Source organism: Condylostylus longicornis, unplaced genomic scaffold (genome assembly GCF_029603195.1).
Source record: "Condylostylus longicornis isolate FDR11 unplaced genomic scaffold, ASM2960319v2 ptg000003l, whole genome shotgun sequence".
NCBI classification, from domain to species: domain Eukaryota; kingdom Metazoa; phylum Arthropoda; class Insecta; order Diptera; family Dolichopodidae; genus Condylostylus; species Condylostylus longicornis.
Window position 1 is genome coordinate 371679 of NW_026577972.1, and position 18094 is coordinate 389772.

At 25.7% G+C, this 18094-nt stretch overlaps 1 protein-coding gene across 2 annotated transcripts in view; it reads left to right on the forward strand.

Moving 5' to 3' along the window:
• Nucleotides 1-4785: 4785 nt before the first annotated feature.
• Nucleotides 4786-18094, forward strand: part of LOC129606610 (putative uncharacterized protein DDB_G0287457) — a 32748-nt gene continuing 19439 nt past the window's right edge. Inside the window, exons 1-2 of one of the 2 annotated variants that reach the window (XM_055517016.1) lie at nt 4786-4898; nt 4956-5617. In XM_055517016.1, coding sequence (XP_055372991.1) covers nt 5607-5617 — 11 coding nt within the window. In that variant the 5' untranslated portion in view covers nt 4786-4898; nt 4956-5606. Of the gene's footprint in view, nt 5618-18094 lie in introns of both variants that reach the window. The other variant, XM_055517025.1, reaches the window with a different exon arrangement.

Consider the following 18094-nt stretch of genomic DNA (forward strand, 5'->3'; position numbering starts at 1 on the left):
GATGAACGATTTATGCAGCCTTTGAAATAAAGCAACAATTAATATAAAGTGGGGTTAACATAATGCTAGATTTTAAGGTTTAATTGTGTGAATTAAGAAAAATAATTATATTTTTTAATGTCATGGAATTTACCGTTAGCTTTTTGCGTTTACAGAAATTTGAAAAAGCTTGCGGTTTCGGAAATATAAGGTGTCAAAAATTCAAATTTTACGAATTTCAAGAGGCGATAACTTGAGAGGCGGTGGAGATGGAAAAAAATTTTCTTCCAACGAAATGAACTAATTTTTAATGTCTAAAAGTCCCCAAAATTTCAAGCTTCTACAGGCTGGGGTCTAGAAGAAAAACGACATTAAAAATTTGGAAAAAAACGACTTTAGATAACGGTAAATTTGAAAGGCCATTTTGCTTTTCTAAAGTTTAACTATAGTATACCGCGCTAGAGTAAGCAAGCCACTGCATTTCTGCGTTTGGAAAATTTCAGAAATGCTTATGGTTTCATTGCAACAAATAGTTAAAAAAGGCCAGTTTTAGGGTTTTTGGGGGGGGGGGGGGGTATAACTTCTAGAGGGGGGAGATAGGTAAAAATTTTGTTCTACGGAAATAAATTTCTAGTAAAGATCTATATACGTATTAAATTTTAGCTTTCTATCTTCAAGGGTGTAGAAGTTTTGTAAACAAAAAAAGTGTCCACGGACGGACAGAGTGAAACTAATAAGCTCTTTTTTCAAAAAATTTTTGGAAAAGTGCTACAAATAATTTGCCTTATAAGTTATTGATTTAAAGTAATAAATTATTAACTTCTCATGTACCATTTAAAAAACTTTGCATCAATATAACTTCAAAAAAAAAACTCTTGCACAGCTGATTCAATATGATACGCATGCGATGCACATTTTTGACATTTTTGGAAACCAAACTTTAAAGTGTTACCGTATTGTTACCGAAACTGCATCGACTACTTTACGATTATACCAGTACTAAAAAATATTCCAAAAATATTAAACTCAAAAAAAATCAAGGTAAAAAATTGATGAAACTCTAAAATTCTTGAATCTATATTAAGTTAATCTTTGTGCAGAAAGAATCCCCAAATTCCATTTTTCGTTGTAGTTTTTTTCCTTGCATTTAAAATATTACAATCAAAAAGCTAAAAATGTTTTTTCTCATTCGCGCAAAATAATTTGAAAATGTTATAATTTGAGTTTAGTTTTGAACTTTGCACATATTTATACGAGTACCCATATGTATATAAGATATAAATATTATTTTAGCCGTATAATAATAGGTTACCACAGGTAAATGTTGAATTACAAAGAAAAAGAAGTAAAAAAAAAAAACAGAAAAAAGAATAAATAAATAAAATAAAATTCAGAAAATGTCATACAGCAAATATCAAATTTGATGTGATCAGTACATAACCGACAACGCATTATGCCATATTTTCTGAATTATATACAAAATTCTAATATATCAATTTTTATTATAACTGTATAATACAGCGAAAGTGTTATATAAGTTTCCTCCTTTCGGAGCTAAAAATTCTAAACATTTTAAAAATTTAAAAATTAATCAGTTTAAAAGATCTTTTACCCCATTTAAATTAACACGTGCCCCCCCGCACGTTCACAATTGAACTTTATTTGTAAAATTTACTTGTGCAGACTTAGTTTCATTTACTTTTACTTTCCATTTCTTGGTCCAAGCATCAAAACTATTGCTTGCCTGCTGCAACTTTCTTGTGGCGTCGTCAATATTTGATGCTACTGCCATAATTGCAATATCGTCAGCATATGTAACCACAATTGTGTTTTCTATTTGAGGCACATCTCTTGTAAAGAGTAGATATAATATTGGATGATTTCTTAATTTGTATACCTAAAAAGAATTAATTTATATATTAAATTTCAAGAAATTAAATTAATTACAAATTTCTCTATATACATGATTAAAAATATGAAATCGAGCGAAATTTTTGGTTTCTGAATACTGATATTCCAGAAAAATTTCATTCAATTGATTTGTTTCCCAAAAAAAAACTATTTAATTAGTTTTAAATTATTTTAATTAGTTCTGTATATATAGAACTAATAAGCATGTATATGCTTGAAAATATTTATTTGACACCTAATATAAAATTTGACGCCTAATCTATTTACTGGAATATATTTTTTTAAGATAATTGCGAATAGAATGCCAATGCAGTGGAAAAGTTTTTAATTTTACAGCATATTCTATGGGTCTTTTTCATACTGTTCGTTTTTCAAAATTCGTTTAAAAAAAATTAATAAATATACTTTCTTGAATTATAATTTTTAAATTTGTAGCTTTGTATATTAAACTACATGTTTCAGAAAATACAATTTCTTGTTTCAATTTATTTTTATTGTTACTAAAATCTAAATGTACAAAGTTAATTAAATATAATTTTGCTAATTAATTTTGAGTTATATAAATAAATGTACAGTTTTTCTCGCCAAAAGAACATTATTAGACGAAAAGCTTATACATAATTTATAATTATACAGGGTGATTCAGAAAGGTATACAATAACGAAAATGGGTAAAACTTTTGTTCCGGACCAGGTGCGAAATCTCACGAGTTTTCGAGATACAGGGATTTTAATGAATTTTCATGAACTTTCTATTTATCCAAGATTTTTTGCTTATAGCTTCGTTTCCGAAAAAGATAGAAGCTTCAAATAAACAATTTTTGAAAGGACTAGTTCAGGGCTTGAAAGCAACATATTATTTGACTTTGTATTTAATGTATTTTCGAAATACCAAGCAGTCGAACTTTAGAAAAAAGGTAAAATTTCACTTCTTTTATTTTTTTTCAACCGGGTTGTTTTTTTCCAAGCCTGGTATGGTATAAGACCTGGATGGCATGACTTGGGAGACATGAGGGCCAGATTTTTAAAAATTATGTATTTTGCTATGCAAGCGTGCCGAGAAATTTTTATAAAGGAATGAAACTGAAATATAACTTTGTATAACAATTTCAAAAAATTAGCTATATAATGTGCATACTTACATGTATGTAAGTATCAAATAATTTTAATTTTAATAAAAAAAAATTATATCAGTTCAATATTACAAAATGTAAGTAATAAATAATTAAAACCGACAGAATAATTCCCCGCACTTTCACAATCTGAGTTTATAAAGTTATTTTTGAAATATCTAAAATTAGATTTAATTGTTAAAATAGCAATTAATCGAACCACTGATGTTAAACCACTGATTAGGAACTTCCCGAATATTATGTCTGACCTATAAATGGACACAAAAGTGCCAAGTTTCATGAATCTAGCCTTAATATTTTTCTTAATATTTAGAATATTTAAAATTTTCTTTTGGAGTTGTATGGCAGCTACCTGAACCTGTCAAGTCTTTTCACCAAAACTTCAAGGATATATGTGACACATAATTAGACACACGACTGCCAAATTTCATGAATCTAACTCTATTATTTTTTTAAATATTTTAAATTAGCTTTTGGAGCTCTATGGTAGTTATCCGAACTTGTCAAGCCATTCGACCAAAATTTCAGAGTTATATCTGATCTGAAATTGGACAAACGATTGCAGAGTGTCATGCATCTAGCTTTATTATTTTTTCAAATATTTAAAGTTAACTTTCAGAGTTGTATGCCAGCTACCTGAACCAGATGACCGAATTGGTCCAATTACAATAGCAGCCGTCGTTGGCACAAGAGCAACAACTTGTGAGCAAGTTTGGTGTCAAATACCTTATTCGTTTTTGAGTTATCGTGCAATCGAACGATCGGACGGACGGACGGACGGACATATCTAAATCAACGCAGAATTTTACGCTTTATGAATATACATATATACATGTCCATACCGGAGATCACTCCTTTAAGTTGATACAAACTCCATACCAAAGTGAATATACCCTTCACGAAAGCGTAGGGTATAAAAAAAAAAAAAAAACAATTGAATTTTGTACGAAGCTTGAAATAAACTGTATTTACAACACCAACACTTGAATTATTGTAAAAAATTCAGGCTTTTATTAAAACAAATGCAAGTGATAAACAAACTAAAAAATTGTTGAATAAATAAAATAAAAATATGAAAATGTTCAATCACACCGTGTGCCATAAAAAATTCGAAACGTGCCAATTATTTGCTATCTAGGGTATAAGAGATAGCGGAAAAAAATCAAGATTTCAAATATGTCTAGATTTCAAGGGCTCCAATAACAGGTAAATTTCAATTTTTAATTGATTTAAAATTTAATAATATAAATAAAACTTAATCTAATTCTAAAACACTAAATACAAATTTGAAGAATAAGTTAAATTTGTTTTATTTAGGTATATGGTAAATAAACGGTACATCGTATTTCCATTTTCTTCATATTAATTTCTGGCTAAATAAATAAATGCCTGTGGTGATATAAAACCTGTTTGCATATCTTATGTAATCTCCTTTTTTTATATCATCGTCAAATTTTTTATTTAACATATTGAAATTTGATGCTATCACAATACCCATTTTATGTATTCCTATTTTACTGGATGCAATATATTTAGCTACTACGATCGAAAAAACCAACGATCATTGCAACAAACAATTTTCTGTTTCTGCTTTTTTCTTCTTGTATTTTTTTTTTTTAAAGAAGTAATAACAATAAGCGAAAATAAAAAAAAAAAATATATTTTAGGTATCTTTTTTGAAAATTTTTTGTCTTATATGAAGAAGAAGAAGAGAGGGGCGCTTTATACTTAAAGCCCCACTTTCAATTTTATTATCATTTTGTGTTTTGAAGTGAAAGGAAGAATTTGTTATAGTAAATTTTTTCGCGGATTTTAAAAAAAAAAATTTTTTTTTTTTTCAGTTTGGTTTATTTTTCTGTAAATTGTGTGGCCTGGGGTATAAAATAGTGTTAACCTGCTGTTTATTTATTCATTTTTTTCTTCTTTTTTTCAGCTCCTTTTTTGTTGTTTTTTTTTTTTGTGCATTTTTAATTTATTTATTAAACGGAGACGGTCATAAGTTTACCATACGGCAATTTATATATTTTTATATGAAAATAACGAAAATTTAAGAAAACAAAAAAACAAAAAACGTTATTTTAAAAAAAAATCAAAAAATGCAATAATATTAAAAAAAAAAGAAATATTTATACTAAAAAAAATACGAAAATAAAAAAAAACTAGTGTTTAACAAAAAAAAAAATACAATATGTATATATAAAAAAAATTTTTTTTTGTTAGAAAAAAAAAAATAAGGTTTAACAATTGTGCAATTTGAATTAAAAAAAAAAAATTATAAAATAAATTTTTTTTAAATATAACAGTTTCCTTATTTTTACTGTAATACACTTAAACAAAAAGAAAAAGGACGTATATGGAAAGAAAACCAGAAAACCTGCAGAAAAATAACGTTTTTGTCTTCCAAACTTGAGTTCCAAAAAAAAAAAAAAAAAATCCTTGGATTCCAAAAATAAAAGACTGCAGTAAAACATCATCTACTACCCATATACATACACACATATAGAAAGAAACAACTACAAAATCAACAACATTTTAACGAAAATTTGCAATCAAAAAAAAATTCAAAAATTTTAATTTTGCAATAATGAAGTATAGGTAAGTTAAAAAGAAACAGTTATACTGATATATATACATAGATCAAAAATTTAATGTTATACTCGTATTTTAAAGTACCTAAAAATAATATTAAAAAATATTTATATACGCATAGATTCAATGCAATAAATTGGTTTTCTTTGATTATTTATTTAAACTGCAAACAAAAAAAAAAAATCAAACTACAAAATCAATCCATTCAGTTAATGTTTTCTTAATATTAAACTCATTTAAAATTTTTTACATTACAAGATCACTTAATTTTGTTAACAGTTAATGTTCAATAAAAATTTCTACAATATTAATTCGTAATGTGTATGTTAGCTCCATCGGACATCCAAGAATGAAGGAATAAATAAAACATAACTCATATACATATTTAAACCAATAAGGGTTTTGTTCGTTGCTTAAAAACATATACGGTAAAATTGTTCAGAACTATATTTGAATTTCTATTATACAATCATTATAAGAATTACCTTTTTTTAAGAAATGATAATTATATTTTTTTTAAAAGCTACTTACAATTTATTAGGAGTATTTTATTTAAAAAATTTGAAATATCTATATATACCCAGAGTATTACGTATACAGGAAACGTTACGTTCTAAACAGTAATTAAAAATTTTATATATTAACCTTTTTGTTCCATTTAAAAACTGAACCTTTCAATTATATTTATGGAACTAAATAATTATATTTTAGATAATTTAGATGCCATCATCTTCAAGAACCAAAACACATAATTAAGCGGTTACATATTACCGTCTAAACTATTGCTTTGGCAGTATAGTAATTATAAATAAATCTGACATTTTCATATATTTAATATACATAAAATTTGTAATCGATTACAATATTTATAAACAAGTACTCATAAAAATTATGGAATATTTCGTTAAAATAGCGCTTAATTTAACGATTACTTTTTTGCAATCTTTTCTCTACGATTGCATTTCGATTTGCACTTGATGAGTTTAAAATAGTAAACTTTGATTTTAGTTTTTTCTCAGCGATTACATATTTTTATGGTCTATGATTACAATTGTCATTTTTATCGATTATCGTTAAAATATCGGCGGAACATCTCGTTTCGTTAAAATCTCAAAATTTTATGCTTATTGTTGACTAAGGTTTTCTCTTTATTGCCCATAATCAGTTCCTTGAGATTCCTCTTTTTTTTTCCCTGATTCAACTGAAATTCGTATTTATTGTAAAATTCTGATAAAAAAAATCTGTTAATTAAATCACACATAACAAAAAAAAAAAAACAAATTAAAAAATATAAGGAAGTATTCTTTGATTTTTTTGTTGTGTTTTTTTTTTTTGTTTTTATTTTAAATATTTTGCAGTACATATAACGAAAAGACAATGTAAAAGGTATACAATTTAACTGTATCTTATAACTGTCTTGCACAAGAAAAGCAAGGTAAACCAGAAAAATAAAAAAAAAAATGTTTATATTGAAATTTTATAATTAAATTTGTGTAAAATTAAACCGGTTTATTTATTCACCCAAACTCTCCTCTACATGGGCATGTTGCAACTAAACAAAAATTAAATATACACATTCATACATATATAAATATGTTTTTATATTGCACAGAAAATATATTTTTCGTAAGCATTCACATCTAGTAATTACAATACATTTAAAAAAGAAGTTTTATTAATACAGATACTTATAATTTTTTGGGTGGGTAATTATGCTATATTTATTTTTTTAAATTAGTAATAATTTTATATAATACACACAACATTATATATGTACATGAACTAAAGAACATGGACAATTTCAAACATTCTGTACTCACTTATATTGCATATTTTTGACGTATAAATTTAATAAGAACAAGTAAAAACGTTTCAGCCGGTGTAAACTAACCGAATTATAACCTGCATCTTGGCATTCTGGGTTTAGAAATTTGTTTTTGCAATATCTGGAATTAACTTTCATTGTTGTATACCAATTACTCGAACCTGTCAAACAAATCTATAGAAATTTCATGGATAATATGTCTGACCTATTATAGGACACACATCTGTCAGAATAATAAAGTTTCATGAACCTAACTTTATTATTGTTTTGAATATTTCAAATGAGCTTTTGAGGCTCCATAGAAGCTACCCGAATTAGTACAGCCTTTCCTTTAAACCTTTAGAACATAATATGTAAGATATAATTGGACACACGTTTGAAAAATTTAAAATGAATATGTCTATTAGTTTTTGAAATTTTTAAAAACCTCTTTGAGCTGTATAGCAGCTATCCGAACCCGTTGTCCGAATTGTTCCAATTACAATTGCAGTACAGAAGAAACAACTTTTGAAAGTTTGGTGTGGGTGCATTATTCATTTTTAAGTTATCGTGCGATCGGACAGACGGACGAACATGTCTAAATCTTATCTATAATGTCTATACCGGAGACGACTGCTTCAAGTAGTTACAAACTCCATACTAAAGTTAATATACCCTTCACCGAGGAGCAGGGTATAAAAATACAATAGATAATTGCGTGTGAATAAAATGGAATATATGCAAGTTATTTTTGCCGTTAGTCTTGCATTAAAAATTACGACGCAAAAATTAAAAATGATGTTATTTTTTTTTTGGAAATTTAAAAGGACAAAATTAGAATTCTAATATTATTTACATTGTACATATATCTTTTTTGAATCCTGATTAATTTTTGATTTTTAATATCAAAAGCGACATTAATTTAAACCCCAATCAATAGTTTTGATCTAGATAATGAAACTTAGTTTATATTATTATTACCATAGATTGGAATTAATTAACAGCATATTTTAATTAAAATTAAAATATGCTTTTAAATATGCACTTAAATATTCCCAAAATTTTTAAGAGAAATACCTAAAAAGGTCTTTTTTTATTATTAAAAAAAAATATTTATTATTCATAACTTTTTTATTTCGTACTCTTCGTTCTTTTTCTCAAAAAACAACAAATAAAGTTAAAAACCAAAATAAAGCATTTAAAAAGACAAATTCAAGATAAAATCAGTAAAACTAAATTATATAAATTTATGAAAGCTTGCTCTTGCATTAACGCATTAAAATAACGTTGTGTTTTATATGACAGTCAGTCATCAATATCTTGCATTTTGAAAAACTTCAAAAGAAGTTGTCGGATAATATTTCAAACGCATTATTTCTTCAGCTGACAATGAACTTTCGGAATTTTTATCATTATTAAAGATAAGAAAGATAATTAAAGATCTTATTAATATTATCGATTTTTTTCTTTACAATTTAATTGAATCTCTATAGTGAATATAATTTCACCTTTACATGCATCTTATCGATAGAAAATATTTTACTAAGCGAAATTTTTTGAAGATTCTGTTTTTTATATTGGTATTTTCTTTTATTCTGATTAACTCTTGAACCTAATATTCAAATTATAATTGTAAAGTCAAATTTGTAATTAATCGAATTTTTTTAACTCTAGAAGGTTTTTCAATAAGTATATTACACTCTCTTTCAAAGGATTCATTGTACGTAAATATTTTATTAAAAATATTTTTCTGAATGTCGTTTAATTAATCTTATCACGCAGGGATTCGCTGTCAAGCAAGTTCAAATGTTCAAAAATCTACAAAAAATATTTAAATAAAAGTTACCAATACTCCTTAGTATTGTTAATATTTTACTGAAAGTATGGAAATTAAAGTATAATAATCAATTCAGCTTATAGATTGTAATTGCTGATATTCTGATCGTAATTTTTAAATGCACTAAATATGAAAATCGCAAATTATTTTTATGGGTTGGGATCACTTTTTTTATTTTTCTGATCATTTTATTAATATTTTACATTTGTAATAATTTTTTATTAATTATGTTCTATTTTATTTTGTATTTCTATATGCCTCCAGAAAATAATTTTTTTCGTTCATAACTTATTTTTGATTTATTATCCATAGAAATATTATGCCCATGTACATATAAATTATATCTATATAGAAAATAATTTTAATATACTTTTACTTTTTTATATATTTATAGAAAAAAAAAAAGATTAGTTACAATAAAATGCTATACACGGTCATATCTAATTGTTAATTTATATGAAACTTTTACCAACTTTTACTTAAAAAAAAAATAGAAGTAAAAACGTTTCGATCGATTTTAACTGACTAAATTATATACCCTACATCTTGATAATCAGAATATAAAATTAATTTTTGAAATATTTAATATTAGGTTTTAGGTTTATATGGCAGCCAGCCCGCATCTGTTAACCCATTTCCGGGGTATATCTAACTAACTGCAATTGGATTTCATGATTCTAGTTGTGTTATTTTTTTATCAGTATGCAAATACCTTAAAATTAGCTTTTAGGGTTTTGTATGGCAGCTCTTCGAAAATTTCAGTGTAAATAAATTTCATATGTAAATACGTCAACATTTTTTGTTTTTGCAAAATTTCATATTATTAGGTCTGTCTGGGATAAGAAAGTTTTTGCATGCGAACTGTCTGGGATACTTTTTTAACAAAAATGAGAGAAGATGATGACATTCTCATTTTCTCATTGTTTAAAGTTTTTTCAAGTTTTGTAAAGTAAAATTTAGTGTTTTAAAAACTTTTCAAATTTTACAGCTGTCAAAACATATATTTTTCTTGGTTATGTCAGAAGGTTTATTTTTGGAAAAAAAATTTTCATCAAAATTAACTTTTTTTTTTAAAGCTTTTCAATTAAAAATAAAATAACCAAAATTGGTACATAAATGGTTATTTCTAAGTTTCACACTTTTATAATCCAAAATTAAATTTTTTGGTTTTTGGTATAACCAAAAAAAATTTGTTTATGTTTGACAAATACTTTGAAATTTGACGTTTATCACATATTTATAAAATATTTAAAAGTTTTTTCAAGTTTTCTCTCTGGTTTATTTTTTTTAAGTGAGAATTTTTTTTCTCTTTGAGAGAAATTTCGTCATTGTTTCTCTTTTTAAAGTTTTTGCATGTTTTATCCCAGACAGACCTATTATCTTTATTAAGTTTTGAAATATATTAAAAATAATTTCTTTGTGTTGTATCGCAACTACCTCCGAACCCGTTGTTTAAATTGGTTTAACTCTTAGCATCCATCCTTAATAGAAAAGAAACAATTTCGTTCGGATAGTTCGGTGGTGTTTGCTTAATTCACTTTTGTGATATCTTGTGAACGGACGAACGGTAAACGAACTCATTTACATCAACATGTTTATAATGGATAAAAAAGACTCTATGCTAAAATAAATATGCCCTTCATTTTTTTTAGGAGGTGTATAGGGTATCAAAACAAAATATTATTACTAACATAGAAAACTGAAAATAAAAAGAAGAAAACAATAAGTGCACATTTCAATCTGTATGTGTGGCGTGTATATTTGTAATATTTCATTCAATGCGTCTGTACATAATCAAATCGCATATAACAGCTTTCATTGATTAATAGTTTTACATGTAGTTTTAAAGATCCGGAATTAAAGATCATTCAATTATTTTATTTCTATTCAAACAAAAAAATACATATTTACTGACACATACATACATAAAAGTATAAACTAATGCGTTTTTATGGTAAAAAAAATGAATGATTGGCATTTGAAATATTCAAAAGAAAAAATAGAAAAAACACAATAACAACAACAAAAATGTATTTTTGCTTGACACTGACAATCACTTTTTCTTCTTATATAATAACAGTATTATGCTGCTGCTATAAATGTTTTTTAATTAAATGTTATTGGCTTGAGAGAGTATTTATGGTTTTTTTTTTTAATAGGCGGTATACGCATCTAAACGATATTTTTTAAAAAACTTTAATAATATTGAAATGGAGGAGGATGGGAGTGCCTCTGACCATAACCCATTATTTTATTTTGGAGGTATTTAAACGTTGCTTTCAGTTAGATTGTCAACAGTAACGTATGCAATTATAATTATTTGTTTATATGTATGTACACATATTAAATACATTCATACGTTGCATATTCATTATACATCTATAGATATTATTGATCTTATGAGGTCAATAGTATTATGATGAAGTTAAAACACACAACCAAAAAAAAAAAGAAAAAAATCATCTCATTAGTATTCTTTGGAGTGTACATATACTCGTATTATGTGTTTGAAAAAAAAATAAAACAACAAAATAATTATAAAAGAAATAAGAGAAGATCTGCCCACAACCTCGCCCTCTATAATAATATATATGTACACCTATTTATATATATATATAGTATATAAAACGTAAATAAATAAATAAATACGGGCTTTGAACTATAAGCGTGCTGAAATTATATAATAAATCTTTTATTTGATTCTTACATTGTCTTTTATTCTTCTTCACCTCAAAGTAACAAAAAATTCAACATATTTGAGTTTGAAAAATGCAAAATAGTATTTACGTACAATATACATAATCATTTATCTACATACACATTGACAGTGTGTTTAATTACTAAGGGCACTACTTTATGTACCGTTCATATTAACCCTCATGAATAAAGTAAGACTTTTGTGACAAACTCAACGGATTTAAGATAAGCTTTAGTGATTACAGAGACTTAAAATTAATTTCGACTACTTTTTTTTTCGACCTTTTTGGAATCTTAAATATATACATATATAAATCTGTTTTTGTGTCAGATAGACGCATAGCTAAATGTGATTATGAAATATAAATATGATGGAAGGGTTGTATGATAAGGACTTTATTAAGAATATTTACATTAATTATATATTTTTCAGATTTTGGTATTCCGTGACGATAAAAGCTAAAAATGTTTATACCTTAGACACATTGTAAGTTTTAAAGATCAAATCAAATGGTAAAAATTTTAAAATTTAAACAAAAAGTGACTTATTATTTACATACCTTTTGATTCTCACTTAATTTTCTGCTAATAAATGTTGATATATAAGTAGTATTGACTGAGCGTATTCATTGCTTCATCTAACCACATAGACTGATGGATTATAATTGACATATTATAGTCTGTTGTAGTTTAAAGTGTGATAAAAGAACATTACAGCTGTAATAAAAAAAAAACCATTTAATAACGTTGTACACTCTGTACCAAAATAATTTATGTTCAAGTATTCTGTTTAAGTATATTAAAATAATTTTTGTTTTATTTAAAAGTACATTAACACTACGTACTCTTAGTAATTTATAACAAATAATACGTTATTAAATTTATTTAAAAATTTAAAAATTGAAAAAATTAAGAATAGTTATAATAAAATTTTAATTAAACATGGTTAGCGTCGATTGCAAAATTACTTTTTCACATATATGTACATATATATATAATCTAAAATTTCCCTTTAATAAAAATATTGCTTCATACTAGAAAAATATGTGAATAACGCAAAAATACAACTTCGATTTACAGAATTTAAACTCTTTATAGCCGAGGGTAAATTACTATCGAAGGCTAAAAAAAAAAACATTGGTAGGGAACTATTCTACAAGTGTGAACAAATTTTCTTTATTATTTTGTAACAGAAAAGCTTTACATATTAAAGAATAATAGTTATAAAAGCGAATTTGCGACTCTGCATTTTGACATATGTCATTGTTCTCATAAATTTGCGATAAAGTACCTTATAATTTATAGCAACTTTAATTTATTTATTAAAGCAATTATATAAGACTGATTTAACTTAAGGATTTTAACAAATTTTATTTTATTTTATAAAATAGCCGGGTTTAGGCAAATCTTCCTGATGAATTCAAGGAATTTGTGATGTTCGGATAACAATAGCACTGCCAACGTGATCTTGTCTTTGTTGCCTTTCTGCCTGGAATAAAAAAACACAAAAAAGAAAAAATAGTAATTTTGGTTTATAGTTTTTTACAAATAAAAAGAGAGAGGCAGGGAAAGAAAACAAAAATTGGCATATGCTTTGACATTGTAAACAAGTTTTCATTACCCAATTAACAATTAATTGCCAATATGAAATATATATATATGTATGTATATGTATTCTAATTTAACAAATGTATCAACTATAATAAATGCCCAAAAAAAAATAAATTCCAATAAAAATATTATTAAATACTACAAACAAACAAAATGTCAATTTATTTTCCTTTCATTTTTTTTTATTTATTCCGCTCTTCATAATTTCTGGAATGCAATGAAAATTGGGTATTCATTATGGTTGAAAGAATAATCATGTATGTTTATAAAGTTATGCAAATAAAAAAAAAAACAAATATTATAGTACTTCCAACCGGAATTTCAAATATTTAGTTAAAATTTTGTTTCAATTCAATTTAATTATTTTAATTTACAAATACATACTTTTAATTTTAATATTAAAACTAAAATTAATTCTATATTTTGTTGCAATTTTGGTAATGCTAAACTTGACATTATTGGCATTTAGCGGACAGAATATTTGCAATCTGGTTCTTTTTAACTCATACAAGAACAATGCCCTCACACAAGATGTTCCAATCCCCTCCCGCCTTCATTTAAACAAAATTTTTCTTATAAAACTCAAAGCAATCATTCCCGAGAGTTTCAACATTAGTTTCGAACCAGCCTGTAATGAAAAAAAAATGAAGTTGGGTCAAACCAGTAGTTTGTAATGTAGCACTTTTCCCTTCAACAAGTGAAAACATTGCTTTTAAAAGCTATGTACTCCATTATTAAAATTACTTTCATATAGGAATATATTTCAAAAATTGCATACATTTAGGATGAATAATGTTTCACAAAGTTTTGTAAACAGTTCCAAGGCGCACGGGCAGACAGAGTGAAACTAATAAGCCCTTTTTCCAAAATTTTTTTAGAAAAGTGCATGAAAATTAAGAAAAGAAAAAAACTCAACCTTGACCGAAATTTGTTATTAAAATCAGAAAAAAAATTTTAGTCGGGTAAAAATTGTATACATGTTCAAACAAGAGATTTGATTTTCACAGGTCATTGTTTTAATTTCTAATTTCTAAAGAATTTACCATTTGGATTAGTTATTTTTCTGTTTTCTCTGTTTGCATTAAAAAAGTATGTTATTCAATTGACTGGTATATTTCAACTGAAAGATGCATTTTCCAAAAATAGTCTTAAATGTGTGTATATTTATAAATAAATTTGCATGTTCATAAATCAGCGTTTCATTCACTTTCTACATTGCATCATATACACTACAGATACATAATAGCAGTTATTTCACATAATATTTTTGCTTCTATAATCTCTATTCCAATAGCAGTGAGTTCACTTGTTACAGAAAAAAAAAGCTAGAAGAGGTCAGTAAATCAATAGTAAGGTTAATAAATAAATGTGAAAATAAAAGTGAAAAAAAATATATATATACAGGGTTATTCAGTAAAGAGCACAATATTATATATGTATATCGTTGTTTAGGGTATCAAAAATGGGTAAAATTTTTGTTTGAAACTAATTTTAAAAACTCAACGGTTTCCGAGATCCGGGGATTTTAACGAATTTTCACGAAATGTTTACTTGCCTTAACTTTTTGCTTATAACTTCCCTTCCGAAAAAAATAAAGGCTTCAAATGAACAGTTTTTAAAAGGGTTTTATTGGGGTCCTTAAAATCTTGACATAGAAATGGTTTGTAGGTTATATCTCTTGTAACGTGGAAGATTTTTCAATCGTTTGAGGACTTAAATTAATGCTCATGAAAGTGACCAAAATTCTGTGACAAAAAAAATTTAAAGTTTCTAAAATTTTTACATAAAATTGTGGGAATGAAAAAAAAATCGAAAAAATACAAAATGAAAAAATTTGTGTTTTCCCAAAGTTCGAATGCATGGTGTTCCGAAAGTACATAAAATAAAATATCAAGTAATATGTTGCTCTCAAGTCTTTTACCAGCGCTTTCAAAAACTGTTCATTCGAACCCTTTATCTTTTTTGCACGGGAAGTTTAAGCAAAAAAGTTAAGGCAAGTAAAAATTTCGTGAAAGTTCGTTAAAAACTCCGGATCTCGGAAACCGTTAAGTTTTGACAACTAATTAGTTGCCAAACCAAATTTTTATTCATTTTTCATGCCCTAAACAATGATATGTAATATTGTACTGAATCACCCTGTATATATAAATAAAATAACAATGAAATTTTAAAGAGAACAAGAAAACAAGAAAATTTCACATTGATACGTGGTATAAGTATTGTTATATTGATCATAACCTATCTATTTTCTGTTGAAATGAGAAATTAACCACCAAATTATGAATACATATTTATCCTATAGAAGTGAAGCTTCTCCATTCCTTACTGTCATATTTTTTTGTGATTGCAGAGGAAGTCAAAACCCGTTATATTGCTAGAGTTTTCTATTCAAAAAATGTCCGACGCATAAACAAGGTATTTAATTAAAAATATAATTTTCCTTTTATGTATATATATATATATGTACGATACGATATGTATATATTATATGCACCACTTTCTTTTTCATAATAATCAATAATAACAAATGCAAATAATTGCAAGAAACGACAATTCTAATATCAATGGAAAAAATTATTAAAAAATCGTGAGCGTCAAATTGTTCTAAACTGAAAAAAAAAATACTTTCATTTAAAATTCGAAATTATTCTATGTATGTACATATATATATATATGTGTGTTTTAACTTCTTAAGTTTAATTTTTTAATTACTTTATTTTACTGTTAACTATATATTAAACTGTTAACGGTGTAGATCCAATCTTTTATCAAATTACACAAAAAAATTATTCGGTTCAAACTTGTTTTAATATTTTTCATATAAAAATAAAAAGTATGTACGTGCACATAGCTCACATACCTGCCTTGTTTTCATTATTAAAATTAAAAAATATATATATATATATATATATATATACATTCATATATATATAAAATAAAACTAGAAAAATATAAAATGTATGTAAGTTAGCAAAATTCATCAAATCCAAGAAACCAAACAAAAAAAAAATTTAACCGTTTTATCTTGGTTTATAACTGGTTCAATATTGCTCTTTTTTTCTTTGTTTTCATTTTTTTTTATCTTGAAATAAAATATAATTGTTTTCAAATACACAATATTTGTTTCATTTATTTATAACAGGAGTCGCCAACAAAAATTCGTCGTAATATTTTTTTCGGATATTAGACATTATAATAATTTAAAGAGTGATTGCTCGGGCACCAGTTTCACCATTAATTATGCGAATATTGCATTAAACCATATTTTTAGGCGTTAACTACGAGTATATGGTGTAGTAGAATATTAATAATAAATTAAAATTGGAATTTAGAAGATTTTAATTTTATTGAAAAAATTAGAAAACAATTAGAAAACAATTCTAATTTGAAAATGAATAAAAGAGCGGGATTAAAAAGTGAGAGATACACGATTACAGGTTGAGTTCAAGTTTGCAGATCTTATGAAGTTCTACAAATGCAGTGCGTTTTTGTATTTATACTGCAAAAAGTAGCGCATTTTTGCTTTTAGAACTTGAAAAGAACTTCAGCAGCATTTGCAGCATTAAATTTGTGCTGTCATTAATAAGAAAAAAATATAACCTTAAATTTTAATAGTATGAAATAAGACCGCGTAATAAGACCACTTAAAAATTTTTGATTTCTTTAAAAAAATTTAACTTTGTTCAAAAATTTTCAATAAATTTCAATAGTTTCTTCTAAAACAAAATTCAATAGTTTCTTCTAAAAAAAAAACTTGCTAATTTTCAAAATTGTATAATGTCTGAAACACTCGAGACTAGTGAGGACATGTAAGTACATATCTACATTATCAAAATTAAATATTTCAATAAATTTGAAATGGTTTTCTTATTATTGAGGTTTGAGAATGACGAAAATAGCATAAAAAGATGGTCCAGTGCAGAAACCAAACTCCTCATAACTGAAAGACTGAAATTAGAAAACGACTCCTGCTCGGGGCGTAGAAAGAGGAGTGTGATGTGAGTAGATTGTTGTAAAAAATTTCGATGTTTTTTTATTCTGTTAAGTTTTTTTTGGAAGCTGCTTAGTAAGATGTTGTTTAAGAGAAAATTACTTTCCTTTATCTTTTTTTTTGCCATCCATATCCATTTTTTATTAATTTTTTTTAAAAAATAAATTAATAATATTAACATACCAACACCAAGGTTTAAAACTAAAATGACAAAATAAAATTGACATGTCAAAAACAGATGGTTGCAGTGGGATGTTTTTATTTTCAGAACTTTTTTTTTTCAGTTTTTGAATTTTCTTTTGCAGAATAGCGCTGAAAACATAAGAACTACTTTGTAAGATCTGCAAACTTGAACTCAACCTGTCATTTGATTACATGTTGTACAGCTGACGAATAAATGAGTTTTAAAATGTTGGGGTATACGCACAAATTTTATTAATGAATTTAATAATTATATGTAGGTAACAGATACCTGAGACATCATGTTATTTTATTAAACACGCGGCAATAAGAGAAAAAAAAATTTTGTTTTTACCTTTTTTT